The sequence below is a fragment of the Orbicella faveolata genome, unplaced genomic scaffold (assembly GCF_042242905.1).
Source record: "Orbicella faveolata isolate gen_17 unplaced genomic scaffold, um_ofav_v1 contig_1, whole genome shotgun sequence".
In the NCBI taxonomy this organism is placed as follows: domain Eukaryota; kingdom Metazoa; phylum Cnidaria; class Anthozoa; order Scleractinia; family Merulinidae; genus Orbicella; species Orbicella faveolata.
Window position 1 is genome coordinate 14464194 of NW_028301536.1, and position 27967 is coordinate 14492160.

The 27967-nt window shown below is 37.7% G+C and overlaps 1 protein-coding gene and 1 long non-coding RNA gene across 2 annotated transcripts; one reads left to right on the plus strand and one right to left on the minus strand.

Annotated features, from left to right (window-relative positions):
- Positions 1 to 579: 579 nt before the first annotated feature.
- LOC110061373 (transient receptor potential cation channel subfamily V member 5-like) lies at positions 580 to 27861 on the plus strand. The gene is made up of 18 exons (XM_089291021.1): positions 580 to 1307; positions 4105 to 4278; positions 4882 to 5071; positions 5615 to 5768; positions 6765 to 6893; positions 11782 to 11874; positions 16802 to 16858; positions 17701 to 17783; positions 18262 to 18337; positions 18597 to 18710; positions 21116 to 21226; positions 22237 to 22388; positions 23386 to 23495; positions 24103 to 24215; positions 24947 to 25000; positions 25636 to 25752; positions 25862 to 26005; positions 26448 to 27861. The coding sequence occupies exons 1-18, from the start codon at positions 932 to 934 to the stop codon at positions 26547 to 26549; spliced, it is 2349 nt and encodes a 782-aa protein (XP_089147147.1). The 5' UTR covers positions 580 to 931; the 3' UTR covers positions 26550 to 27861.
- LOC149118183 (uncharacterized) lies at positions 12569 to 16366 on the minus strand. Its single transcript, XR_016207715.1, has 2 exons — positions 14138 to 16366; positions 12569 to 13694 (listed from the first exon to the last, which is right to left on the minus strand). It is a non-coding gene; the product is annotated as an uncharacterized LOC149118183 (long non-coding RNA).
- Positions 27862 to 27967: the final 106 nt, after the last annotated feature.

Consider the following 27967-nt stretch of genomic DNA (forward strand, 5'->3'; position numbering starts at 1 on the left):
AAACCTGCATTCAGCGGACACTTCTGTTAAGCGGACGAGAACACCAATATTGTGACAATATTAAGCCATTTTGTTGAACAAAACCTGCAATAAGCGGACACTTTAAGGGCTTTTTACTTCTAAAAGTTCATCCCAGACTCCTTTAAGATCCTTTAATATAGTTCAGCGATGTCGTTTTAAAGATAGGTAGATTATTCCAGATTGATGCATTGACTGACTGGACATTGAGTTATGAGCAGTCTTTGATCTTACACTGTGTTACACTGAGTTACTCTCCAACATGTTAGAACCTTTTTAGAGCGGACACCCTGTATTAAGCGGACACTAGTGAGTGTCCCAAGGGTGTCCGCTTAATACAGGTCAGTCATGGTATCAAAAATAAACACGTTGCCACATGTACACATTGTATACCTTTTGTTATTTCATTTTGGACAAGGTATCGTCTCGCTATCATCGCCCTGTGTTTAACCAAAATATTCAAGAAATAAACATAAAATCAAAAAACAAGCAAACAAAATCAGTCTCAAAAGACTCAAAAGTCGTCACAAAATCTCCTCAAAATCTAAAGTTTTTGTTAGAGCCCGCGATCAAAGGCGCCTTTGTGACCAGTCTTTCTCTTCCATCGCCATCTTTGTTTTTCGTTCCACTCCACTGTCCTCGTATTTTCCTGTCTTTGCTCTAAAACGGCTCACGAAATATGAGAAAATGCAGATCTTCTCTGGACGAACACCTGCAATTGTACGTTTGGCGTGATACATGAGGTATTTTTAATCACAAACTTGTTGGTTGGAGAGCGCGGCATACCTGACAACCATTCTAGAGTATTAAACAGAAAATATCAGAAGTGACAACACCTGCTCTATAGTGGTAGTTAAGCTAATAACCTAAAGGTTTAAGCATGATTCTGTGAAGAATTAATTGCAAGCTTATCATGGGAGAAGCCAAAGGAGCAGGAAAAGACGTTATAAAGCAAACGCAAAAAAGTTCGAATGAGTTGTACAAGTTCGTGGATTTGAATGGAGGAGGGAACCTTGTGGATGCATTTAGGAGAGCTCAAGCTACGAAAAACTTCAGCGAAGTCGAAAAACTCATCGAGGGGTTTCGCGAAAAGTTTTTATACAACAATGGTGCTGGAAAGGCCATCGAAATAAGAGAGCTTGTGCATTGGAGAAGACAGAGTCGCGAGGATAAGGTGCCTTCGAAGAAAGAAAACGCTGTTGTGTCTTTCCTCACCAAGTGCACCAGTCGAGTTGAAAATACAATCGAAAATGTTGGTATGGATAATTACGAATTAACTGAAAATACTGGTAAGTGGATTTGATCATTTAATAGTGCATTATAAAATACTGTAGACATTAAATTTTCATAGTCATGTGATAGGTAGGGCTAACATGAGGTCCTGTCAACACTCACTCATCCTCATCGGGCCCATGAGGACTCTTGAGGCCGGAAGGTCATGTCAAGGGTCAGTTTAAAATTTGGTCTTGCCATGACATTTAATACACTGAGCTCTATAATGTCACCCTGCTGGGAGAAAATGTATCCTGTTTTGGATAGGGTGCATGTTGTTTTCTTCTACTATAATTGTCATCATTGTGAAAAACCATATTTTGGTGTTAAAATGAAACATTTGACATAGTTTTGTAAGGGGAAGTGAATAGTAAATTTGAGACCTTGTAACATGGTGGAACTAAAGTGGAACTGAAGGTTACTGTTAACAGAATCTTTCAAAATTTCGTTTTTTTGCTGTTTAGTTAGGGAAAGCATTCAAGTTTCATTTGTTGAGAAAAAAAAATTGAAAATCTTAAAAAGGATGTGAAATACATGTACAATGAAAAGAGTGTTTTGGGGGAACTGGTAATGAATAGTGAAAGGTGTCATAATCCGGTAATCCAAATTCTTTGTGGTGGCTTTCTGTCTTTCACTTTTTTCTACGCTCGCCTCAAGATTTCTGACAAAGAAATCCCAGTCATTTCTGGAAAAGGGATTTGTGTTAATTCAATGGCTAACACAGAGAAGGAAGACCTGGAAGACACTGTCAAAGGAAAGCTGAAGGAAATATTTACCTGTGTCCATTGATAGCTGCAACCGGCAAATGTCTGAAGTCAATTCCACCCTTGTTCGCACTTGCCTTTTTCTTCTTTCCTCGTTTGCTTTGCCTGCCTTTCTGTCTGTTTGTTTTTCGACTATGAATTTTCCAAAGACCTTGTTTTGCCCATTGTAAATTTTTTTTCCTCTGGTGAGGTCATGTGAAGTGACCTTTCCGGTGAATTTCAATGTACTCCTTTATTACGAAACTCGCTGGGTGTTTTCTCTTTGTGTTTCATTAGTCGACGACATGACCACATTGGCAACCACCTTAATGAGGTGCGAAAACTGTGAAATTCTTTAGAGGCCAAAAACTTGGGGTTTGTTTTTCGTGTGGTAACCTCTATTCAAATGAATTTATAGGTTATGTAGATTTATCAGATTTTAATGAAACATGGCCAGAATGTTCTTCAAATATTAACCAAGCAATTTCGCAAAATTCTACACATTTTTTGTGTGACATCCCATTGCATATCAACTGAAAAATTTGCTGTTGTCCAACTTTAAAGTAGATTTTCTCAGGAACCAATATGAATATTGAAAAAGCCCCACACTTTGTTAGCTTATCTACTGCTGAGTGATATAGTCCAGTCTGTTTGGATGTCTGCGGAAACACAAAGGGCCGTAATTCAGTTAAGCAAACACTGTCAGTTTTGCCTTTAGAGGCTCATGCATATGTACCAAAACAAAGTGGTTAGAAATATTGATATTTTCAGAATCTACATTTTATTAGCTTTTTAGTGATTATATATAGGTTTCTGGGTTTTCTTTTAAAATAGCTTGCATGGAAAGATTTTCCCAGAAGGTACCCTAAAGTATTTTGTTAACAGTAACCTTGAGACAAAAGATAAAAATGAACATTTTGAAATAGCAGGGATTCAAAATAACAGTATTAACAGTGAAAGTGACAATTAATATGACACATAACATCATTCATCATCAGTCCTCATTTCTTGACTGAAAACAGAGGAGAACACTCATGACAAAGGTAATTGACAGTGTAAGATTATAAACTAAGTTTGCTGAAAATAACAAATCTGACATGGTCTGATGTTATGATGATGTTGCTCTTTCTACTCTTCTAATGGAGCTTGAAGTAAATGGATTTCACTTTAGTCAAGAACCTGGGGTGGGGCTAAGGTACTTCCAGAAACATTGAGTGGATATGTGTAGCCTACTTCCCGAAAACCTTGTCCTATTTAAGATGAAAATCTGTGATTTATCGCCTGACCAAAAATTTGATACCCTATTTAAGACCTGACCCTTAAATCAATATCCCATTTCAGATCTGCTAAATAGCAGAAACTAATAAATAATAATTTAATAGTTCTCAGACCAATGTTAAAGATAATGTTTATATGCTTTTAACGTGCATATGACATGAAAAATAATTCCTGCTTATTTGAAAGGCCTTTCAAAATACAAAAGAATGGCGTTTTTCTTTTTGAAATATCTTTTTTTGTTTTAGAGATATTGACATTTTTCTGTCATGCAAATTAGATCAGAGATGATGTCATATTGTTTGCAACTAAAAAGTGGTAAAATACTGAATAAACGATATGTCTGGAAATATTGAAGCAGTGTTCTTGAAACTTGGCACCATAAATGTGCATCAACTTCGAGAAAATATTCCAGCCTGTAATTCCCATTGAGAATTTCCGTCTCTTGTACATCCCAGGAATGCGATAATATTAACAACGCCTTATTATCCAATCTCTGCTACAGTATCTGTCAAATGGTCATTTACAGTACTTAGGTCAAAAACAGAAGAAAACTTCAAACTTTTACTGTAGCTCTAAAAGTGGCCATGGTCGCTTATGAGAGGTGGTTGCTTACAAGAGGTTCCAAATATAGTGATATGACTGGGAAAGTTTTGGTATTTTGGAAAACTAGTCGCTGAGGAGAGGTGGTTGCTTACGAGAGGTGGTCTCAACTGGAGGTTCAACTGTACATGTATTTCCTTTCTGAGATTGTTTAATAACAGTTCTCTTATTTTCATCTCAACCTCCACTGTAGGCAGTACCACAAGACCTGTCTGCTGGGATATTGACCAGCGTGCTGCTGTGGGAGAAAACATTCTTCACTTGTGTTTCCTGAATGCCACTTGTGTACATTATGAAATTGCCAAGATCATCATTAAGAAGTATCCACCTCTTGTCAATGATATTTACATCGGTGATGAGTTTTATGGTAAGAAGAGAAGTATGATCTTGAGATACATGTAAATATTTTGAGAAAGCAACATGTTTTTCACATTCAGTGCTCATTTTTGTCTTCAACATTTTATCTTTTTTTCTTTGTCTTTCAACATGCTGAGGGAACATGTGATAATGTAGTAAGTCCTTGATCTGGAATGTCCTTATATGTACATTTTTCAATGGTACCCTTCTGTGGAATGGTGTACATGCATTCAAATTTGCTACCTATGCTGTACCTTTTCTTTTACCACATTTAAGCAGAACTTCTTGATGTAAATTGGAACTACAATGTAAACAGTGATATCCAGTGATATAGTATCAAAATCTTGTGAATAAGTATCAGCAGTATGCTGTCATTGTTGTGTATGACACACGACGTACACTGTACATGTTTCTATCATCACATAAACTTTATCGAATACAGTATTATTTTGTTGTACACTCTGTTATAGCTTGCATCAAGTATCTAGCAATGAAATGGAGTATGGAATGTTGATTATTTAAGCAAGGCAGATGCTTGCAATAATCTGGTTCCACACTGGAACACAATAGTATTGTGGAATAATGACTAATGGGTAACTAATGCTGTTTTCAGGGGAGAGTGCCCTGCACATGGCAATAGTGAATGAAAATCAAGAAATGGTTCATTTCCTTTGCAAGCATGGTGCTGACATTCATGAGCGTGCCTATGGGGCTTTCTTTTGCCCGGAGGATCAGCGAAAATCAAGGAAAGATCATCCTGTTCAGGAGGGTATTGTTCTTAGTGACGAGACCAATTATGAAAGGTGAGGAACAAAATGAGTAATGATGTCAATTTTGTGATGGAAGTAGTGTGAATCTTGCCAACTTTTGGCAGTTACGATAGATTGTTTGTTAATAAATTATTAAAAACATTTTTCACCAAAATAATATCCAAAGGTCAAGTAACAAGTAAGTTTAAATGTTCAAAACGACAAAATGTGTTTGTTAAATTTAAAACTTTGAGTTGTTGTCTGTTCTCTATGATAAATAAGAGACAAACTACATGTGCACAAGTTTTTATCTCAAAATAATATTTCTAAGAGAAACATTTTGCAGTTATCTTTGCAAGGATCCTCCATGATCTTCAAAGATCTTGCAAGATATTTGAGCAAAATCTTTGAAGATCCTAAAGGATTGTGGTCAAGAAGTCTGATGATCCAGTCAAGAATTCAGTCAAGATCCTCAGAGATCTTAATGATTTTTGACCAGGATCTTTGAGTCCTGATCTTTTACTGTACAAGACTGTTGTATACTTTGATAGTCTCTGTAGTTTCTAAGTGTGTACATGTGCCTCTCTTTTTCTACAGCAACACATACTGGGGAGAATATCCATTGTCATTTGCAGCAAGCCTTGGCTTGGAGGATATGGTGCGCTACTTGTTAGTGAAAGGAGCATGCCCCAATAAACAGGATACAAATGGCAACACTGTCTTACACATGATGGTTATACACAACAGGATGGTATGAGATTAAATATTGATCTTAAAGGAGCTACGTCACAGTTTCACATCTAGTAAAAAATTTAAAATTTGTCATTTTGTATCATCCATCTAGTAAACTACATTTGCAGGTTTTCTTCAGTGTAAAGGTAATGTTGTATGTGGCCAAAATAACTCAAAATGCCATAACTGAGCTCTTTTAAGATTGATTGTGTTCTATTATTTAGCATCAATGGGACACAACAACTCAGTGACTAATAACACATGTGCATACCTAGAAAGCCGCGCACATGACAAGTACATGCATGTGTAAGCACCAATAATTTTTAAGGTCATTGGCTACATTGTATTGAAGTACATAGATTTGCATGAGATGTGGCTAGCACTTCTTGGACTGAAGGTCCAAGTGTTCTAAGAAATGTGTGAGTGGGGCATGTTAATTGTTCATTACAAGAAATTCCTTGTGCTTTTTCAGACTTGTGAAGTTGAACATGTATATTAATAATATGGTTAAGTCACCTGCAGTTTCAATAATTATTTGCCAACAGCCAGCAATTTTGTCTCCAATGGTAAATTATTTGCTTCCTAATTCCAAGTGAAGTTCACAATCCTGACTTACATGTGTAATGAATGCATCCCAACTAGCCTTTACTCCATACTACTTTTGTCATTCTGCTTGCTACATGTATCACAAAATACTACCTTATGACAGGACTACACATGGCATAGGCCACTTGTTTTATGAAGCATGCTTCATGAACTCAAACGTATTGATTACAATGCATGCGATTCCTTGACCATTTGATAATTAACATTTATATATCAAATTAAACGTTAACTAAGTTCTTCAATGTTAAAAACGACCTTTGAAATATTTTATGATACAACTCAAGTGATGTTGTTGTGACTGGTTTTTGCACAGAAAATTAGTCTATTCTGTGTTTGACAAAACGTATTTACTAGCTTATCAGTGGTATTTTATGCCAATTATAATGTTTCAATGTGCAACATTTTTCAGGACATGTATGATCTCATCTTGGGTTATGGCTGTCACTGTGCATCTCATTGTGCAAAACCACATACAGATGTTGTTAACAAACTCGGTTTCACTCCTCTAACACTTGCTGCCAAACTGGCTCGCAGACAGGTGAACAGTTTGCTAGAATGTTTTTAAAGAAAGGCCATTAAATTCAGTTTTAAATCTTTTTAGGTCTGTTGCCCTTGTTACTTCATTGTACACTGTATAGATCAATGCATGGTATTTCTAACTAGTGAGATACATGTAGTGGTTAACTACAAGACCTATTTTTCAGCTTTTGTAAGGTTTTCGTTTCTACTGCCCTTCTTCTACCATTATATTCAAACTTCTTTTCCATGCCACATGGTGACATTATGGTGAATGTTCCAATCCACTGGCAAGTTGCCCATTCTACAAGCAAATTCAGTTAATTTTTTGTACTTCTGTTTGAGTTTTAAATTGAGTTCTAGTTTTGATTTTTTTAAATGTACATGTTTTAAGTGGTATAATACCAGTTCTCTGTTGAAGTGCCCTATGTAATCCTGCTGTTAAGAGCCAAAAATAACCAGAATTGTTCATTTTGTGATAAAAGCATGAAACTTCCCAGGATGACTAACCTCTATAAGGTAAACATTTTCTGATATGGAGCCATCGCAAATTTCCACCCAGAAGCGCGCTACGTGCATGTCAAAAAATGACATATTAGGCCCCTACATGGGAACGAGGCTGAGTTAAAATGCTTATTTCTAAGCCTTTTCCAGAGTACTTTGCCTAGATTTCTTGCATTTTAATATAACAGCAACTTATCAAGTATCTGGGAGTCGAAAAATTTGTCACGTGATCAGTCACATGACCATCATTTCAATAAACAATCAAATAATACCAAATGTTGCATTAATATGATTAATTTTTTTTTCTCCTCTTCTTTCTCGTTTTTCCTCGCAAATAACAAGAAGTAATTATTTTGAACATTATAATATAGAGTAATAAGATATTCAAACTTAGAAACCTGTGTTTCGGCATGCACAATGTTGTATTGGGGCTTTGCGCCAAATCGAGGCCAAGACAAAGGATGGATCTATGTTGGCTATTGAGGTGATTCGCTTAGGTCTGGCTTAACGGGATACAACTAATTTCGGTGGGGAATTCAAGAGAAAACTCTTGATTGGTTTAAATCGTATTTGACTAAGCGCACACAATGGTGCTCTGTTAATGGCTGTCTCTCTGACTTCACCACTCTTAAATGTGGTGTGCGACAGGGAACGATCCTTGGTTCTCTTTTATTTCTAATTTATATTTATTTAACAATTTGCCTAACTGTCTATCATTTAGCATACCTAGAATGTATGCTGATGACACCCACGTTAATAATGCTGGTTCTGATTTGCATCCGATTCAGTCTAGTCTATCTGATGACCTTGAAAAACTAAGCAAATGGCTTGTGTCTAACAGACTTGACTTGAACGCTACAAAAACGGAATTTATATTGATCGGCTCCAGGCAAAGATTAAGAACTCTATCTGATACACTCGAACTCTCCAACAATAATGTTCCGATTGAACAAGTTTCCTCTGCAAAATCACTTGGAGTAAATGTCAATGAAAATCTGACGTGGCATTCCCACAACAACTGTGTAAAAGGATCGCTTCTGCAATTGGAGCCATAAATTTAGTTAAGGTAATTCCCTTGAAATTGTTCTACCATCAAACTTTTTTTGCAACTTGGCATAATTAACATTCATGATATGAACATTAAAGAAAATGCAATGAAAAAATGGGGTCACCGTGCTTGTTAACACATCAGCAGGCTCTTAAAATGGGGGTGTTTTTACTGGTTACACGTTAAAAATTCGAATCACCTTCATACAGAATTGAAGGTAGCTGCTGGTTTCGCCCCACAGCGAGTTCGCCCCCACCGAGTTCACCCCTACATCGACTCAACTTGATCAAGTTCGCCCCCAACCAGATCGAGTCGCATATAGAGATTATTCCTCATTCTTTTACCCACTGCCTTATCAGATTACTGCTGGCGAGGAAACTTCACTTGGTGGTGAGGTGACTTCGCTTGGTGCGAATTGACTTCGCTCGGTGGCGACCGAAAGTTCGTTGGTGGCGAGACTCCCTGATGGCGAGATGACATAAATAGTATAGACTGAAATGATTCTTTGAAAACTTTTAATAACTCGATGACAACTACGTAAACACGAACACAAAATTTTGGGGCGAACTCGAAATAGACATTTTATAGTGGGGGCGAACTCGCCATGGGGCGAAACCGGTATTGTTCCGAAATTAAGTCTTGGTTGCTTGAAAGACACAAAATTTTATGTTGAAAGTAAAGCTTCTTTTATTCATATAAGCAGTATTGCTTTATTTAAGCCGTTTTTGATTGCCTGGTTGTGGGAATATTGCACTTTTTTGGACGGTTCCGTGGTTAGCTTGAAGTCCTCGCCTTGGCCAAAATACACCCAGTATGGAACTATTTTCCAAAAAAATCATGTTCTACTATCAAACTTTTTTTCTTCCTTAAATATGTTCTTTATTACACTGTTCTTAACAAATACCCGAAAAAAAATTGGGGTCACTGTGCTCGTTTAAGAGAAAAGGAGCATTTATTTCGCTATCGAGCTTAGTTTGAGGGAAATCTCTTACGTTTTGCACGCGTACGGGCTCATGACTTAGGGATGTGCGATGCAATACTAAGGAATCAACTTAAGTCATTTGTGCCTCAATCTACCCTACTCTGCATATGCAACATCACTACCTCAACCTCACTTTGATTACTGCAGCCTAGTCTGGGGTAATTGTGGCAAAACATTATCTAACAGGCTACAAAAACTACAAAACCATGCTGCACGAGTAATAACTTCATCGGGCTATGACGCTGATGTCGATTCCTTGTTTCACAAACTCAGCTGGAAAGACTTGCAATTTCAATGTCAAATTCAGAAAGCTCTAATGGTTTTCAAGTCTTTAAACGGTCTGGTTCCCGAATATCTCACTTCTAAATTTGTAACACGAAATGAATCAAATTATGCTCTGAGGGACTCGGTTAACAAACTTGTTGTTCCCTCTCCGAGAACTAACTACATGAAAAATAGTTTTAGTTACAGCAGTGCAACCCTTTGGAACAGCTTACCCTGTAATCATGGAAATCAGGTTTATAAGTACAATGTTGTTGTAAGTTAATATGATATTAGGATTAGAATTTTAGGTTTAGGATCTTAGAAATGTTATTCTTATCGTATATAAATAATGATTAAAGAATAAAGATTAAAGATAACATTTCTCATAGACATAAAATATGCCATCCAGTAGGTCGTATCACAAGTTTCCTTGTTTTCTCATTTAAGTTTAGAACGTACTTTAAAAGCAACCTAAACAAATTCATAGGCTGCATTATCTAAATTGACAGGATTGATGTATTTTACATTTTAATGCTATTGACATTTTTTCTGCATTTCCTTTGAAAAATACTGCAGCAAAGTGATTGGAAACTCTTGTTCTCTTAAAAAATTAACATATGCTCGAAGGCTAATCTTGACTATACTGGTGTGTGCAGTTGTGGTGGAAATTACAACTAAAAGAACCTTTATTCAGCTAGTGTTTTTAAAAGCAGGCTTAGGAATGTTACAGCCAATGAAAGCTGTTTTTCAAAACGTTTCATTCAGACCAAAAAGTTCAGCTAGTGTTGTGACATACCTGATCTATTCCAGCATATTTAAAAGTTTCAAACGTGAAATAGAAAAGGTGTCTCAGTCACAGTAAGCAAGTAACTCAAGAAAATCATGTCAATCAAACCTATGTAAATTGACTCTGTATCTCAGCCTCGATTTGATGCATAGTTTTGATATTACGTTTTTGGCACATCCAAAACATACATTCAAGGTTTGAATTTCCTAGTCTAGATAATAGAATCTACATTGCAAATAATAAAATTGGTATGTAAAAAATCATCATCGTTCATCATCATCATTTTATTTCTTAATAAAACCTACATTTTACAGTTGGACTAGCCCGCAGATAGCTATGCTAGTCTAGGCGGGCCAGTCTATCAATAGTTACAAATGATTTATTATTATTATTATTATTGTTATTATTATTATTATTACTTTTATTACTATTATTATTACCATGATAAATAGAGAAAAATAGAAAGTTAGAAAAAATAGTGAACAAAATAAAAAGAAAAAGTGGGAAAAGAATGTGATTTAATAGATAATATTTTTTGTTTGTTTGTTTGTTTGATTGATTGTTGGTTGGTTGTTGTTTTTGTTTTTGCTACTGCTACTGGCATTTTAATTTAGAAATGATCCTGCAAACCTCAATGAAGGAATCTTCATCTTCGAGAACACTTAGTAGTTTGTTTTTAATTCTGAGTTTGAATGATTTCTTTGGTAGTTCTAAAAATGGTAATGATTTCATCAGTGTGTATTGCTTTGCTGGTAATTGAACATAATGGTCACGTGACTATCACATGACATAATTTAAGACTCAAAGGCAATGGTTAATTTGTTGTTGTATTAAAAAAGCAAGACACTAGGCATAGTAGTCTCAGAAGGCAAAAAAATTGGTATTTTGCATCAGCCTCGTTTCCATGTAAGGGCCTTGTATGCCATATTTTTGACATGCGCATTCCATGGTTCTGGAAGAAAACTTGGCATGGCTCCATATCAGGAAATATTTGTCTTATAGAGGTTAGTAACCCTGCCAAGTTTGATGCTTTTATCAAAAAACGAATAATTTTGTCCCTTAACAGCTGGACTAATATGGTTGACTGTTTATCAACAGACCTTAAGTAATTAGCAGCAGGTTAAGTTCACATCATCAAACTGGAAACCACACTTAAAAAATGGAAATGTGAAACACCCATTTGTGACAGCTGTGGTGGTTTTTGGCAGAGATGTTTTTATCTATCTGATTTATATATATTGTATACATGTGCATTTTAAAAGCACTTACTAATATCCTATTTCATGAGCATCATTCAAAAGTTAGTTCTCTGATTTCTCTTATAGATGTTTGATCACATTCTGACTCGTGAAAGAGAAGTATTTTGGCAGTATGGTGAAGTAACATGTGCTGCATTCTCACTGAAAGATCTTGATTCAGTAAGCAGATTTTCACCCACCATTGGGTGCATGTTCTTGTGTGATAGCCAAGGGCAGGAAATTCACTTGCCCAGTTGGCTAGTAAATTTCAGTTTTCACTTGCCCCCACTAAAATGCTACTCGCTGAAGTGGCAGCTGGTATGACAGTCAGAGGACAAATGTTGTCTGGAAATTATCATTTATCAAGCTGACATTTTCTCTCAGACTCACAAGATTACTGACTACCCCTGCGAAATAAATTCCCAGTAGTCTGGGAATTCCTAGGAATTCCTAGGAATTCCTAGGAATTCCAAGTTATTCCAAGACATGCAAATTATGCTTTATCCAAGACCTTGGAATTTCTGGGAATATTTGGGAATAGTGGAAGTATGACTGGGAATTATTGGGAATTCCTAGGAATTCCAAGTTATTCCAAGCCATGCAAATTATGCTTAATCCAAGACCTTGGAATTTCTGGGAATATTTGGGAATAGTGAAAAGTATGACTGGAAATTATTGGGAATTCCTAGGAACTCCTATTATTTCCCAGACTGTTTTAAAAAATGTGTTTGAAATATCTAGGAATTTTTGGGAATAGCTAAAAAAAACCTTAACTATTGTTGGAAATTTCTATAAATTTCCCAAAATGTCAAAATTAAAGATGAACTCAGTGCATGAATCAGTTTCTGTGAATTAGTAAAAATCAACACGATCATTTCTCTGGCGTTCCATATCTTTTTATTGTTGTCAAGCTCCAAGATAATTATTTCCAAACAAATGTACATTAATTCCAGTTTGTCTGACAACTCAACATAAAACTATAGCACTGATAACATTGCTTTTTAGATCCAACGTGATTTGTTAGTGTATATGTGCCCGTATGGACCCTTAAATCAAACACCCAGAGTTTAACTGATAGAAAAATGGATGCTCTTAGATTTGATAAATAAATTAAGCAAAAATTCTGTCAGCATAAATGAATATACATTATTTACAATTTCAATAAAACCAAAAGTATATATATGCATGTATATATTTAATATAATTGTAGATTCACAAACATACCCATCACAGCCCACTGTTGAACAACTTGATCCTTTATGACTTTAGGAAAAAGAAGAAGACATCTCTCACAGATGTCATAAATGAAAAGCTCACAGTTTCCACGCACTTGCTGTACATTTGTAAAATTGTACTGTGACATTCTCTGGACAAATTACCGGTAGTTTCATTAAAACAAGGATATTTTTAGCAGTCTCTTATTGTCATACAATGTCTTGAAATTAAGGCCAGAATAGCCATACAGGCATATTCTTTGGCAGAAAAATTAATGTTTTTTTCTTGGGAACCATTAGTTTCACTTTCATCAGGGGAGTCCAGTGAATGGCCATCAGTGTCAGAGTTCTCAATTTCTTCAGGGGAGTCGGAACTGAAACTTCAACATCATTACCTGAATCACTGTCTGTGGAAAAATCTGAGTTGTTGTGTATTACATCAATTGGTATTTCTGTAGTCTTTTCAGGTATAGGCAACTCGGTTTCATCAAATGCTTCTGTGAAGCTTCAATTCTTGCATAGAGGTTCACTCCATAATCCATCAAAGTCGTCCACAACATTTTTGCCAACAGCCATCTCACTGACAGGTGAGCTGAAAACTCTGAGGTCTTCTGTTCATGGTGCTGGAAATGATCTCCAGAAAAAAGGGATGCAAGAGAGGGAGATGACGTCAACTGGCCTGTGAAGACTGCTTTAAGCAATTTATGTGGTCGAATCTTGTAGATTTTGGTATGGGTATAGTGGGATCGTCAATATGTTTCTTGTATTTCCTTGTCCTCGCGGTCACTTTAATTCATGACACAACAAAATTAAAAGAATAAAAAAGATTATGAGTCAGTGGGAAACAAATAAATAACTGACATAAATAAATGACAATGAAAATAAAAAAACCTACATCTTGATGTATTGAAAAGACTAGATCTCATATCATGTTAATCCTTATAAATAATTCAAAGGAAAAACGACAAGCATTGCAAATTTATACTTGCTGCATTGTGCTGACTGGGTGTTGAAACACGTGGGTTCTCAAAATAGATTTGGTGGACTAATACAACAAGCTTAAGCTTATTTCGCAGAATTTATCTCGGTTCGTCAGGTCGATCTGAAACCTTTCAGGTGAATTTCGGCCTTTGGGGTTTTTAAAGAGCACACAATGCATTGCTTAGTTTGATTTATTTACAATTATAGCTTATCGTAACAGAAAATCCCTATAAAATTGGATTCCTTACCTTTGCAGTGAACTTGATTTAAGTGCCTCACGATCCTTTGTTATCTTGACAACCATCGAGGACAGATCAACCAGTTAAAGTACGTTCCATTTTCCTCCTTGATTTCTTCGTAAAAAGTTTGTGTAGTTATTTCCTTTTGAAGCAAGGCCCATCTTTCAGAAGACCACCAAAGAAGCGTGGAAAGGGAAACAGCCTTGCAATCGAAAGCGACTGGTCCGGCAACCTCGTTGCCAGTCTCTCTCTCTTTCTTCTCTAGTTTCCATTCTCTCCTCAACTGATCAACTGAACCAATCACAGCACGCGAATTTTCACGTGACTATCCTGGTGATTGAACGTGACAAAGATCGCGTTATTCATTCTCTTTTGGCGCCCGTCTTTGAATTCAGCGTTAACGGTTGATCGCTCGTGCGTTTTAGTAGATTTCACTTCCAAAATTATATCAAAATGGTTTTTGCTGCGGTCCTGTGATCAGAAGAAAACAGCGTGAGTGTCATTAACGAGAAACAAGTTATTCTTGGCGAAGATTTGGAGCTAAAAGAAAGTCTTCCTGTGGATGTTTCAACGGGGAAAAATTCAAAGGGCAGATTAGCCGTATACAGAATTATTTGGTGAGTAATCGAATTCAAGTAACCTTATATTATACAACGTAAATTCTTGTATTTAGACAAAAGCTTTTGAATGAACTTTATCATCACGAATCATACACGAGTGGGTCACTCAGTCATGGCATGAAATGAATTCTGACTAAAGCAAAGTTGAAACAATTTAGGTTGCCCACAGTGCGTGCCTGAACAATTTGATTTGCGAGGAACAAGTCGTTTCTCTCGCCTCACTTGTTCAAACGAAATAAATATAGCAGTTCTCTCTGATCCCAGTCATAGTTCTTGACAAAAACTCCAACGAGGCAGCCACAGTGTGCATGAGTTTGATGTCTCCTGTGTGTTTCAGCCTGACTGTATGGCAATCCGTGTTGATCTTCAATTTTTGTCCATCTGTATATTCTTTTGTGTTTACTCTATTATTTACAGTGGAAATGTTCCTTTAATGTTTTAAGTGTCTTTTTTAATATTTCTAATGTCTAAATTTGGCTAAAAACCGTGATGTATATACAGTGCATCCTCCAATTCGAGAGTTGTTTGATACACTTATAGAAGAAGGAAAACCCTGATTTAATCTACTGAAGGCACACGATTTATGTAACATATTTATCAATAGTATGCAAGCACCTTCACAATTATCAAGTCTTCTCTTTTAACATTTCAACCAGCTTACAGTCAGATCTTAATTAGCTGTATGTATTAAACTGTGAGCACATAAATATTTGGATCTCAGTCTTACAGTACCTCAGATAAATCGCAATGTAATGTATTTTTTAAATTTTGTTTTAGGTGTCATACAACAAAGATGAACATGGAGAGGCTAGCTGTTGACACCCTAATTAGAGGGTAACAAAAGAAGCTGTGGAATCAACAGAAATAACTGAACAGCAGCTAAGTTTGCCCAAACTCAGCCTTTTTTTAATTTTAAGGATTGTTTCAGTTTTGTTCTTATCATTGATTCCTTACATTCATGAAAATCCAGATTTGTTCCACATAATAACAATAATTTAAGCTAAAATCTTGTGTATGGAAAATTGTTGGATTTGTAAACCAAAAAAGTAAGTAGATTATCCGAAAAAGTTCTCTTTTTATCAAACATGTAAAAGTTTGACCTTCATATCTGTTTTCAGTTTTACTTTTTACTCTTGATGTAATGAAAAAGAAACAGGATAATTATTCTTATGTTTAAGTTCATGAAAGCCAATGTAATAAACCATTGATTTAAAACCTGTTTGATGTGATATCAGTGACTTTATTTGCTATTTTAATGCTGGACATTAATCATCAAAATTTTGCCTGGCCTACAAATGATACAAAATTCCCAGTTTTTCTCAGATTTTCCAAAAAATTCCAACCTATTCTCAAAAAATCCAACAAATTCCAAGTTATTCTCAGAAATTCCTAGGAATTTTTGGGAATTTTAAGGAATTTCCAAGGTGAGTATATTTCAGTTGGAATTCCTAGGAATTCCTAGGAATTCCAAGTCAGCTCCATGTAAACTTGGAATTCCTAGGAATTCCTAGGAATTCCGAGTCCGAATTACCGTGAAAATTCACACCTTCGATTCCTAGGAATTCCTAGGAATTCTTAGGAATTCCTAGGAATTTTTTCCTAGGAATTCTTAGGAAATTCCTAGGAATTCCTAGGAATTCCTAAAGTTATTTCACAAGGGTAGACTAATTTCACTTGCCCAAGGTAGAGCAAAATTTTCTTGCCCCAGGCAATCGGACCTACGGGTTTTTTCCTGCCCTGTGGTAGGCATGGCACCCTAATGCAGTTAGTATGTCAAACTCTAGAGATTACATGGGCTGGGGAAGCTTGAAAAGTGGCTTTCTTTGCACCCTGCCACCACCCCCAACATTACTGTTGCCAAAGCATTGACTTATAAAACTTATTATCCTCCTTGATTAAGAACTATTGTACTTTCAACTTCTTTGTTTTCTTTTTGTATGATAATTATATTCAATAAGTTAAGGCTGATCCTTGATTACTGTGTATGTATTGGTACTGGTTCTTGGTGATATGATCTACAATCGTAATAATTATTTTGTCTTCAATTTTTTAGCTTACTCACGAGGGACACATAAATGAAAACTCTGCACTCAACATAATCACGCATGAGGTAAGTGAGCATTACACCAAATGAATAAATGAAAGAACAAGAAAATTAACAAACAATTAAATGAATCACTGGCCAGCTGAATGAATGAAGGAAGAAAACAAGAAAAGAAAATACAGCAGAAGAAAAAAGCAGTGGAAAAGATGAGTCAAACAAACTACAAGCTCAATATAGTTTAAAGCTCAACATTGCCTGATCTTTTGTTTTACAAGTGGGAAGGTGTATTAAAACAAATCATAAAGGTGCAAACTCAGACATTTCAATATCAGCAAAACTTAACACTACTGAGTCAGATAATACTGCCAAAATTAAATTTATATTTGTTCTGCTTCACTTTTTGTACCCACAATGAGTGACAAAAGTACATGTACTGTAGTTGAGACACTTAAGAAAAATTATGATGCTTTTCGATAATTATTTAACCTTTTATTCTATTCTATTTGCATCTAGCATTAATTCTCTGATACCCCCAGTCCCTCAGTTCAATGTTGTTTAGGTGCTGTGGTCTGTGCAGTCTTACAGTCTTAGAAATTGAAAAATCAACATTGTTTGGAGGAAGGGGGAGTGGGGGGGGGGGGGGGGGGGAATGTTTCCAAGATGTTCGAAAATCAAATGTTACTGTGAAGTGTCTCAACACTTTTGTCACTCACTGTAGTATGTCAGTATGTAGTATGTCAGTGGTACATGGACGTGCCCTCTGCTTCACCGATTGATCCCTGTAGCCCATCACCCGCTATTATAATTCCCTTTTTGCAATATTTCCAAGCAGTAAGCTGTTAATTTGATTTCCTCTTTTTTAAAATCATTCAAATTCTTTTCTTCTTTTTTTTTCTATTTTGTGTTAGGAATCTGTATCACATTTGGCCCTCTTTGATGGCATCCTCAACAATTTGCTCAAAGAGAAATGGAATCATGCTTGTCGCTATAGGTATGTGAACAAACACGCAACAAGGACGGAACTTTTTGTACATAAAATACAATTTGTTAGCAGCATGCAGTCATGTATCAGCATGAATAGATTTTGTCACTTCAAGTCAGCTTGGTGGTGTGTCATTTGTAACTATGAACCATTCAGAGTTGACCATTGAATTACTTCTGAGTATGACGCTTTTGATCTTTAGAAATGGTACGTTAGTCTGACATATTTTTTTTCACTGTCCTGTTATCTGTCTGTCCTCCCCTGTATCTCCATCATTCAATCACACTGTTAGTCAGTCCGTCCATCCATTTATCTGTCTGCCCATCCATCTGTCTGTCTGCCTGTCCATCTGCCGGTCAGTCAGGCATGCAGGCAGTTATTTTGCTAGACCTATGTATATCTTGATTAGCATGGTCTTGTCTCACCAGCTGGTTATCAGTTCATCACAAATGTGTGTTAATGTACACTGTATATCTGCTCTTGCCAGGTTTTATCAGCTGCTTGCTCTGTATATATTTTTTCTCATCTGCTTCAGCATTGCTATACTCCTCCGTCCACTTGAGGTAAGTTTCATTTTTGTCAGTCATGGAGAAAAGCGGTAAGCACATCCTTTTGATGTACGCATACATGTTCATATGATAAATATATGTACATGTGAAAAATGCAATTTTTCCTCAATCAATCCTTCCTGTCTATATAGGTGATGTTGTTGTCATTTACAAGTCTAGCTTGGAAATTTAGACATTTTAAAGTAGACGTACATTTATATGTGTAAGATGTTGGTTGTCCTTATTTTGTTCCCATATTTTGTTTTCCTGTCAGAACCTGGACTGTGTGGAAACAATAGAAGGCAATGCTTCCCATCCTCTGGATAATGGCACTCTTTGTGATCATTGCTTTCTCCTCAACACAATTCATAATGATGTTTCACATCAGGTGTGTGATTTGTTTAAATTGTGTGACATTTTCAAGTGTGTTGTACATATTATATACATTTAGTCAGAGATGTGTTAGCCTGATACTATAAATATGGTGGCCGGTAGCAGTTCCACTGCCACACACTGTAAAACAAAACCATCCCTCCTCTTGGCAATGGTTCTTGTTTTCCTCACACATATAAGGCTGCCTGTTGTATTGAAATTGGCCTCCTCCTTTGAAATGAGCCTCCTGTAAAAATGAGTCTCTACCGTAGAAAGGACCGGCTCCACTGTGGGAATAAGTTTTCTCTGTAGAAGTATTAGCCCCCACCGTGGAAATCAGTCCTGTTCTGTACTCTGAGAAATGATGGTATACTTGTATGCTTATTTAATGTCGTTGTTCCTAGCGAAAGTAAGTTAACCGTGGCGACTTGCGATTGAACCAGAGCTATTACTCAAATACAAACAACTCGTGATGGCGTTAATGGGGGAACACTGCCTTGCGTTTGGTTAGCCCATGCGACTTCCGGCGATAGCGTGACAAAACAACCTCACTTATCTCCCCAGCACTACGAGCTGAATGACAGACAGCACGTGCTGGATTAGTCTCCTCCGCAGCCGTTTTTTGGGATGTCACGCAACGCTCCCCCCAAAGAAACGGCTGCTCACATCCGAACAACATTCCTTTCACGAAATTAGCCAATCACCGCTTCCGTTCCATTTTCAAGAACGTTTTCGCGCCAAATTCGCCCTTTGAAACTTGTCCAATCAGGGAATGTTTTTTATCTTTGTATCCCGTCGTGGGAGATGTCACAAATAAACATACAGATTTCCGGCTTTTGTTTAGGGACGCCGAAAAATACCGGCGACGCTTGAACGAGCTTCCTATGTAGCTGAGGACTCTTCAAAGTTCAAGTTAATTATTAGAAGCTTTCAACTCAAAAAATTACTGTCGAGAAGGAATATATCTATTTTAACTTAATAAAGGAACCAGGAAATCAAGTAGCTTCGCTCGATTTGTTGACATCGAGTTCTGAATGCCGCTCTTTCCGGCCTGATTACAATCTGTAGGAAGCGTTTGGCCCTTGATTGACGCTTACAATTTGACATTTCGAGAAAATATATATTGTCTCATTTATAGCTGAACATAGCGATGAGCACATGAAGCACTTGTACTTAGGACTTTCATTTACAATTTTTTTCGTCCGTCATGATCGTAACTTGCGAACACCGCCTATTTTTGGCGACGTGCGGCGTGAAACAAAAGCCAGAAATCCCTCGCGTGTTCGCACCGCAGACCTTTCCGCGGGAAAGCTTACGTCATTCACACTTTGCTATTATGTGATTGGTCTGTTCAACGGAGCGCAAACAAACCACAAACACAAAAGGAAAAGAATGTGGTTCGGATGTGAGCAGCCGTTTCTTTGGGGGGAGCGTTGCGTGACATCCCAAAAAACGGCTGCGGAGGAGACTAGTGCTGGATCGGACAAGAGTATCGGTTAGCAAGCGATGTTCAAAGGCGATGAAAAAACAACAAGCTTGGGGGAAGTCGCTGCACAGACTTAACCGCACCACACAGGAGTGACCCCTTGTTTATTATGCAGGAATACATGACCAACCTCGTCTCCAAAGGGAGGGAGGGAGGGAAAATTAAACGATAGATTTACAATAAGTAATAGCTACGTTGCTCAGACGAACGCAGAATGGACTCTTAACAGTTTTCCGAGCTTTTATATGGAGACGTTCGTCTGCTTGTAAGCCAGTAGAAAAGGCTGTACTACCGAACAGCTTACCCTAACATGTGTAACATCTTAAACATGAATAGTGCTTTAATGCTTTGCACCAATGCTATGGTACGTTATAACGTTCAGAAGATAACAAAGCTACAATGTTTTAGGTTTAGCTACAATAACGCTTACAGTTTGTTGACCTTTGGAATATAACTGCTCAATAGCTCTATAGAAAGTGATGCCGCCATGAACGGCTCATTCAGAACGTACGTCACGCTCCATTAACTATATTTTACTGGCGTGACAGTAAAATCTCATTGGACAGAGAAGGCAAGTCTTCGCACAGAGATGGTCTTGTTTTTCAGTATGTGGTAGCAGCACTAGTGGGCCACCACAGATAGTTTTCAAATTAAACTGGACTCTCTGTCAAGTGGTTGGGGTTGAAGATCTGGAGATCTGGGGTTGCTGTGTTGTCTTTGTCCACTGAAATAAAAGTTGGAGAGTAACCTGGATAACTGGAAGAGAATATTCCTTTAGTCCTCTAAATATCTGAGCAGACAATGATACACAATGTTTAACAGCATGCTACATGTAATTTGCACTGGAAGAAAAAACAAATGGTTCTTTAACTGGCATTTTTCAAATGGTGAAAGGCATTGTTGACTGTCAGTATTCTGTGTGTTTTTTCCAACAGGTTCGGGCAGCTTTTGAAATCTTGACACTGCTGTTTGCATTTTTATATATCGTTATTCTGATCCGACAGATGATCTTTCAGGAGAAGCGCAAAACTGTTTTCTTTGATTTGGTAAGACTTTTGTGTGGGAGGGTGTTCAATAAATACAGTTGGGGTACTATCAAACACTCAGGGAAAAGGAAATAGCAAATTTATTGCCCTGTTAATTTTTTCATTGTTAGGATAAAGTCATGACGTTACTATGTTAGTTACGATTTTGATTTGGTACGGTCAAACCTCTTTAATATAGACACCAAAGGAGAGAGCTGAGTTTCTGCGTTATGGAAGTGTCTGTATTATAATTCTGGTTTCTCTGAGACTAAGGTTACTGCTTTGGGGAGCAGGGATGGTGCAGTGGAGCGAGGGCCAATGTGGTCTGGATTCGATTCCGGCCCAGTGCCATAAGTGGGTTGAGTTTGTTGTTGGTTCTTGCTTTGCTCGCAGGGTATTTCTCCAGGTTCACCGATTCTCCTCCCTCCACAAAAACCAATTGGACCAGGATAGAGGACCCTCATAAACCAGCTAAGACTGATGTGGCTTCTTCTCTAAATATAATTTGTAATTTACTGTTTAACCTGCTTTTTCTTTTCTTCTGTTAAGTTAATGATCCGGGTTGGTTGGGGGTTGGGGGGCGGGGGGGATCACAGTGGGTCACAGTGTGCGACTTGCTTCCCAAAAACCGTTACCCTATTTAAGACCAAAATCTGTGATTTTACATGCATGTAGTTCCCTAGTTCAGGCCTATGTTAAAGGCATTTTGAGGGGCTTTTGTTGATGGCCTTTTGTTGATGGCCTTATTGATAAATGAGGAAAAAGTAGCTTCTTCTAAAAAACACATGGGTCAACTCAAGACTAGAGTGCAAAAACCATACCCTGTTTGAGACCAAATGGCCAAAATCGATACCCAGTTTCTGACCAAAACAGCTAAAAAACTATACCCTTTGGGGCCGCGCATACCTATATAACCCATACAAGGGAGTACACCCCCAGTCAATGATCAACACTCAAGCCATGCCATCTGGGAATTACACTCAACTTTTTGTAGAAGCTCGTTAATATATTTGCCTTATTTGTTCTGACAGGTTCACAATCCTCTTCGTCTCCTGTTAACGCTATCTTGTGTGCTATTACTGACTTGCTTAGCAGCTCGCTTCACATGTGCTGCTCACACGGAAGATCATTTAGCAATTGCAGCCCTTATAATGGCCTGGCCATACTCTCTCACGTTTTGCAGGTATGGAGTCAATGCCATGTTCGATACATTATTTTGGTTTTTAAAGTGTGCTTAGTCCATTTGAAAACTAAGCTGCAGTCCTTTGAAAGGGTGAACCATATGAATTTCTCCCTATACACAATGACAGTCAATGAATTGAAAATTGTCAACCAAATCTGGATTGTATTCAGTAAGTTACATGTATATCAATTGGTATTGCAAGTTTTGGACTCGAAAAATTCGCCCGTCTGAGACTCTTAAGAGTAGCGGGTCAACATGTATAATTTTTTAGTATAAATCTACTAGCGTTCTATCACAAATGCCGTTGCCGTTCTCTGATTGGTTACGTACGTTACTCACTATCTATTCTATTGTAGATAGTGAGTAGCCCAGCAGCGTGCGCTGGGGGCCGCTTTTTTGTGTTTTCGAAGTGTCTTTGAAGAGGATTTAGATTAAAGTTTTGAACGACTGCTAGATTTATGCTAAAACAATTAGATTATTCGCTCTCGATTTCTATGCGTGATAGTTGACTTGGGCTGCACCCTCGTCAACCATCACGCGATAGCAATCTCGAGCTCATTATCTAATTGTTAAGCAGATGCGCTACACTGACCTTACACTGTTGGAATAAATTATATCAACTCCCTTACCCGTTTTGTGTTCTTAAGGAAGACACTCTCATAACTTCTCCACCCCATTAGACAGTATGAAGGAATGCTACGTGTAGTTACCTGGTAGACAACTTGACAAAATTGTTGGGGGTGGTGGGGGAAGGGGGGGGGGGGGGCTGTGATTATCCCATTTAGGGGGAGTAGTTTTACCCGTCTCATGCTATGAAAACTGGAAGAAGCTCCAACAGTGTTGGCCTTTGTAGCATTGTGCGGGCTAAATCCCCCTGTAGTCTTAAAATTCTTCTGTTCCACAATCAACTTATCTCTCATTGTTCAATGCAAAATCCTTTCTTTGATGATATGACATTTCAGTTTCCGATAAGCGCTGTTAAATTTCTGTGTTTCAGGGGTTTTGCTCTGGTTGGACCCTTCGTGGTGATGATCTATCAGATGTTAAAGAGAGATTTCCTCATCTTCTTTGTCATTTATATGATTTTTGTCATTGGATTTTCACAAGGTGAGTATCGTAAAGTAATGTTTGTTTGCTTGATTTTGCAAGAAAATTGTTCACAGTACAACGAAACAAAACCAGCAAAAGCTCTTCAAAATGTACTAAAAAGCTAGCCGTTAGCTTTGAAGCAAGTTTCTGTTGTTTCTTTTGTTTGACTGTAACGGTTACTTGAGAACTGAAATGGGTATTACGCCTTTGACAGTGACGTCATAGACTACTCTGTCGTGCGTGAAGCGAAAGAAAACCGCGAGAAAAAAATGGCCGTGCGAACTCCTGGAGGAGAGAAGCACGCGAAACGTAGTCCCTCCTTTCGCGTGCTTCTCGCCCCCAGGAGTTCGCACGGCCATTTTTCTTTCGCGTCACGCACGACTGACTAAGCGAAAGCGGGACTACTCGTAGTCTAGTGACGTCAGCTAATTAGCATCAATTTTATGCTGATCTGCGAGCTTGGGAAACAAGAATAACAATCGAAACCTACAGCTGAATCAAAATTAAACTCAACTTGTCAAAATGACGGCATCCAAAGTTTGTTGGTATTGAACTTCCAGATACTTCTGTAAAGATTCCTGTCTTGGTATCAGTGTATTTTTCTCAGTTTTTATTTTTTCTTCAGCCATGTTCCTTGTAGTGATGGGGTATGATGACCGAACTGTGGAAGAAAATCTCTTTACACGCTGGTTTTCTGCGGGACTTGGACTCATTGTTCTTTCATTAGGGGAGTATGAGGTACATAAAGCAACACGAGTGGGAAAAGGTGGTATACGTTACTTACTAATACGCAATTAGATTATGAGCTCGAGATTTCTATCGCGTGGTAGTTGACGAGGTCGCAGCCTGAGTCTACTATGACGCATAGAAATCGAGAGCGAATAAGCTAATTGTTTTAGTATAAATCTACTAGTCGTTCAAAACTTTATCTAAATCTTCTTCACAGACACTTCGAAAATACCAAGAAGCGGCCGTCATTTTGTTAGCAAGGGCACACTGCCACGCTACACACTATCTATCACAGAATAGATGGTGAGTAGCGTAGCCAATCAGAGAACGGTAGTCGTGATAGAACGCTAGTAGATTTATACTAAACCGTGGTAGAACACGATGACGGTTAACTAAGAGATGAGACTTTCTGTCTTTATCTCCCTCCCTTAATAAAAAGCGAAGAAACAAAAAGACTGTACGAGACGAAACAGCAGGAAAGCAATGCAAGAGGCAGAGACAGACGGAGAAAATATCCCTCGTTATGGATAAATCTTCTTCCATTGAATGTTTATCAAAAGATGTATCATGCTAATCTCGTTCCCAAAGTCTCTGCCTCCAATGCAGGGTCACTGACTAGGAGGAGTTAGGTCACTGGAAATAGAAAGGAGGAGGAGTTTGTTGCTCTTCGTTATTAAGGTTCCCGTTTTCTTTCATTTGTTGTTAAAACACACTAACTTCTCACCAATGTCTGATTTCAGGACTTGTATGGACAAGTGGCTAACAGCAGATCACCATTCAAGATTTTGGGTTTGGTAAGTAAATTATATTTGTGACTGCAGTGCAATCTTACGCCAAGTCTACGTCAGGCGATTATGGTTATACACACTGCCTCGCTCGGTCTATTAATAGCCCAGAAGTGCTGCTGGGAAGTTAGATAGCTAGGGGGGACTATCCAATGCTTATTCCTCCCTCTCCCCCTCTACCTAACTAATCCGCCATAAGAGAGACAGCTAACAAGCTATGATTCACAAAGGTATTTTTACAGCTTAAAACGATGGATGGAAAATAACATAATTTTTCACATTGAATTGGAAGGGTACAGTAACACCAGGCCCAGAAGATGACATTTTGTATTTCATTCTTAAGGGAAGATTCGAACCCCCTAAGACACAATTATTGGCACTGGTGCAGTGAACCTCTCGTTCCTTTTTACGTGTTTCTTTTTCAAAAGTCAGAGACGCATTTAGTAGAAATCTCTCCGTTTTTAAATCAAGTTTCTAGACAGGCTTCACAGAACTACAAAGAGATCGTTATTAACTGTAATGAAAGGTGATATTGAAGTCGCATTTTTCCTGAAGAGAACTTATTCTGCGCGCGTCGAATCACGTGCAACATTGCAACATATGTAGCTTAAAAAACTTGTTTATAACTTGTCTTGTTGTTCCAGATCATGTTTTTCCTGTTTTTGATCCTGGGTGCTCTGTTGATTGTGAACATGCTGATTGCTATGATGGGCAATACCTACCTTATGGTCGCGGAAACCAAGAAGGAATGGACACGACAGGTAGCCTGCAGCTCATTGAAGACCTCAAAGCTTTACGTCTAGGTTACACTATTATAACAGCAAAGAAGAATATGTTTTGAAGCAGTAAAAATGTCTTTTTTTTTCACAGTGGGCGCGAATTGTGCTGACCACAGAGCGCATGCTCACACCAGCAAAGAGGCTTGCCGCGCAGAAAAAGTATTCACAGGGGCTGGGTTCTGATGGGGAGAGGGCGCTGATCATGAGACTGCGGAATCACGAGAATCGGCAACAGGTGTGAAGCGTGTTTTATGTTCATTAAGAATTGCTTTATCAAGCTCAAGGGTCAAGGAAAACCAAACAAAAAAAAAAAAACCAAAAAAGAATATTAAGCTTTTACGGTCTAGGAAAAGTGAGCCAGTTCGGATCCAGTTAGGTAAATTCTGAAAATGCTGCTATTTCGATTCAGGCAATGAAATGTCCCGGGAATTCTCTCCTACGAGTGAAAGCTTAGCCTGCGTATCAGACGTTTACATAAGAGCACGCGAAGGGAGCGAAACTGCCAGCGAAAAATAAGGAAAAAATAAGCCTGGAAAAGGAAAGGAAACTTCTGCTATGCAGGCTATTGAGAGCTCTCAAACCATTTCTAGTTTAGCTCTCTCGGGTGGCGAGAACCCGGTTTCCCTTGGCTTGAGATTTACTTTACTTAAATTGATGCCTTTTATTTCTCTTCGCAGAGCCAAGTCTCCAATGATCCAAAGCAACAGGCGAAAGACAAAAGGAAGAACTCTATACCTTTGCCAAGAAAAGATTACGACTGGCTGGACACGAGCATGTGAAAAACTCGGATTGATTGAAACTGCGATGCAAACATTCTTTTTTGTAACATGGTGTACAAGCAAAACGAAAGGGTCATTACTAAATAGACTGAATTGACTTTTTCGTCTCGTTCGTATGTCAAACCGCTGGTAAATACAACGAACTATTCGAAACATGCATGTGGTACAGTTTATGCTGTATAAAGTAGTTCAAATCTGTAAACGAAATCGAAAAAAAAATAAAATAAAATAATAATAATAATAACAATCAGGAAGAGAATTGGTATTCTCTTTCTTCAAATTATAAAACTTTTTTCTGTCTTATAAACAAACATCATTTTTTTATCAATAAAATGGACTTGCTCTTTTTTTAGAGCACTTTTTTTTTAGACGAACCACGAATTTCATCAGATTCAACGTATTTATTTCATTCTGTTGGCTCTGTTGGCTCAATTAGTTCTTTGATACAGCACAGGTTAATGTCATTTTGTAAAAAACAAAATTGTAAAGCACGTCGCAAAAGGTGGCCGTATTTAACAAACGTCTATAAATGAGTTTTTTTTACCACGTTTGTCAATTCTAACATTACATTGTTAATCATATCATAACAGACGGGGTTTTCTTCCTTGTTTCTTCAGTAATATAATTAGAATTATTGTATGCCTTAGGTCTTGATCAGATTATTTTGTAGCAGGCTGAAAAGCCGCAGAAACCTGCTCGACTCATATTTTTTTGAGGGAGAGCTAAAGAACCAAAAGATATTTCGTTCCACAAGTAATATTTATTAGTCTCTATGCGACATAGAGCGGTTTTCAATTGAGCGTCGAAAGTAATCAGGCAATTACTTTGGTTTTAGTTTTGGTTTTACTACAGTTTGAGATTGGCTGAGTAGTCTAATTGGTAAGTAATTGGTTTGGTTCTGGTTTTACGGTTGACACTCAATTAAAAACCGCTCTAGTCAAGTATATATGGTTATGTTGTGTTTTTACGAGATATATCACGAATTATCTCACTCGTGACTTGATTTTTCAGCAACAGTAAGATTGACCGCGGGTTGACATAGCACATTACATAACAATTTTATCACACGTACATAAAATTATTTATTATGCCAGGCCCTGACAACACTTCTATTCAACCCGTACATGGGAAACCGTTGAATGTGCACAGCTTTTCATTGCTCTGATTGGCTGTGTGCCCCTTGCCATGGGATTAAATGAAATATTTACGTGTTGGAAATGATATTGATAGCGATAAGATGGGGATGTAGTATTTATTGACGCACTCACAGTAATGTTAGAAAACAGAAATAAACACTGTTTTCCTACAACCAGTTTTGAGCTGCTTGTAGTGGTTTCTAGTGTTTGCTGTGTTGGTATGTAAGTAGAATGTAGTGGAGGTTCAAGTGTTTCCCCCACCACCCCCCGTTTCGTCATATT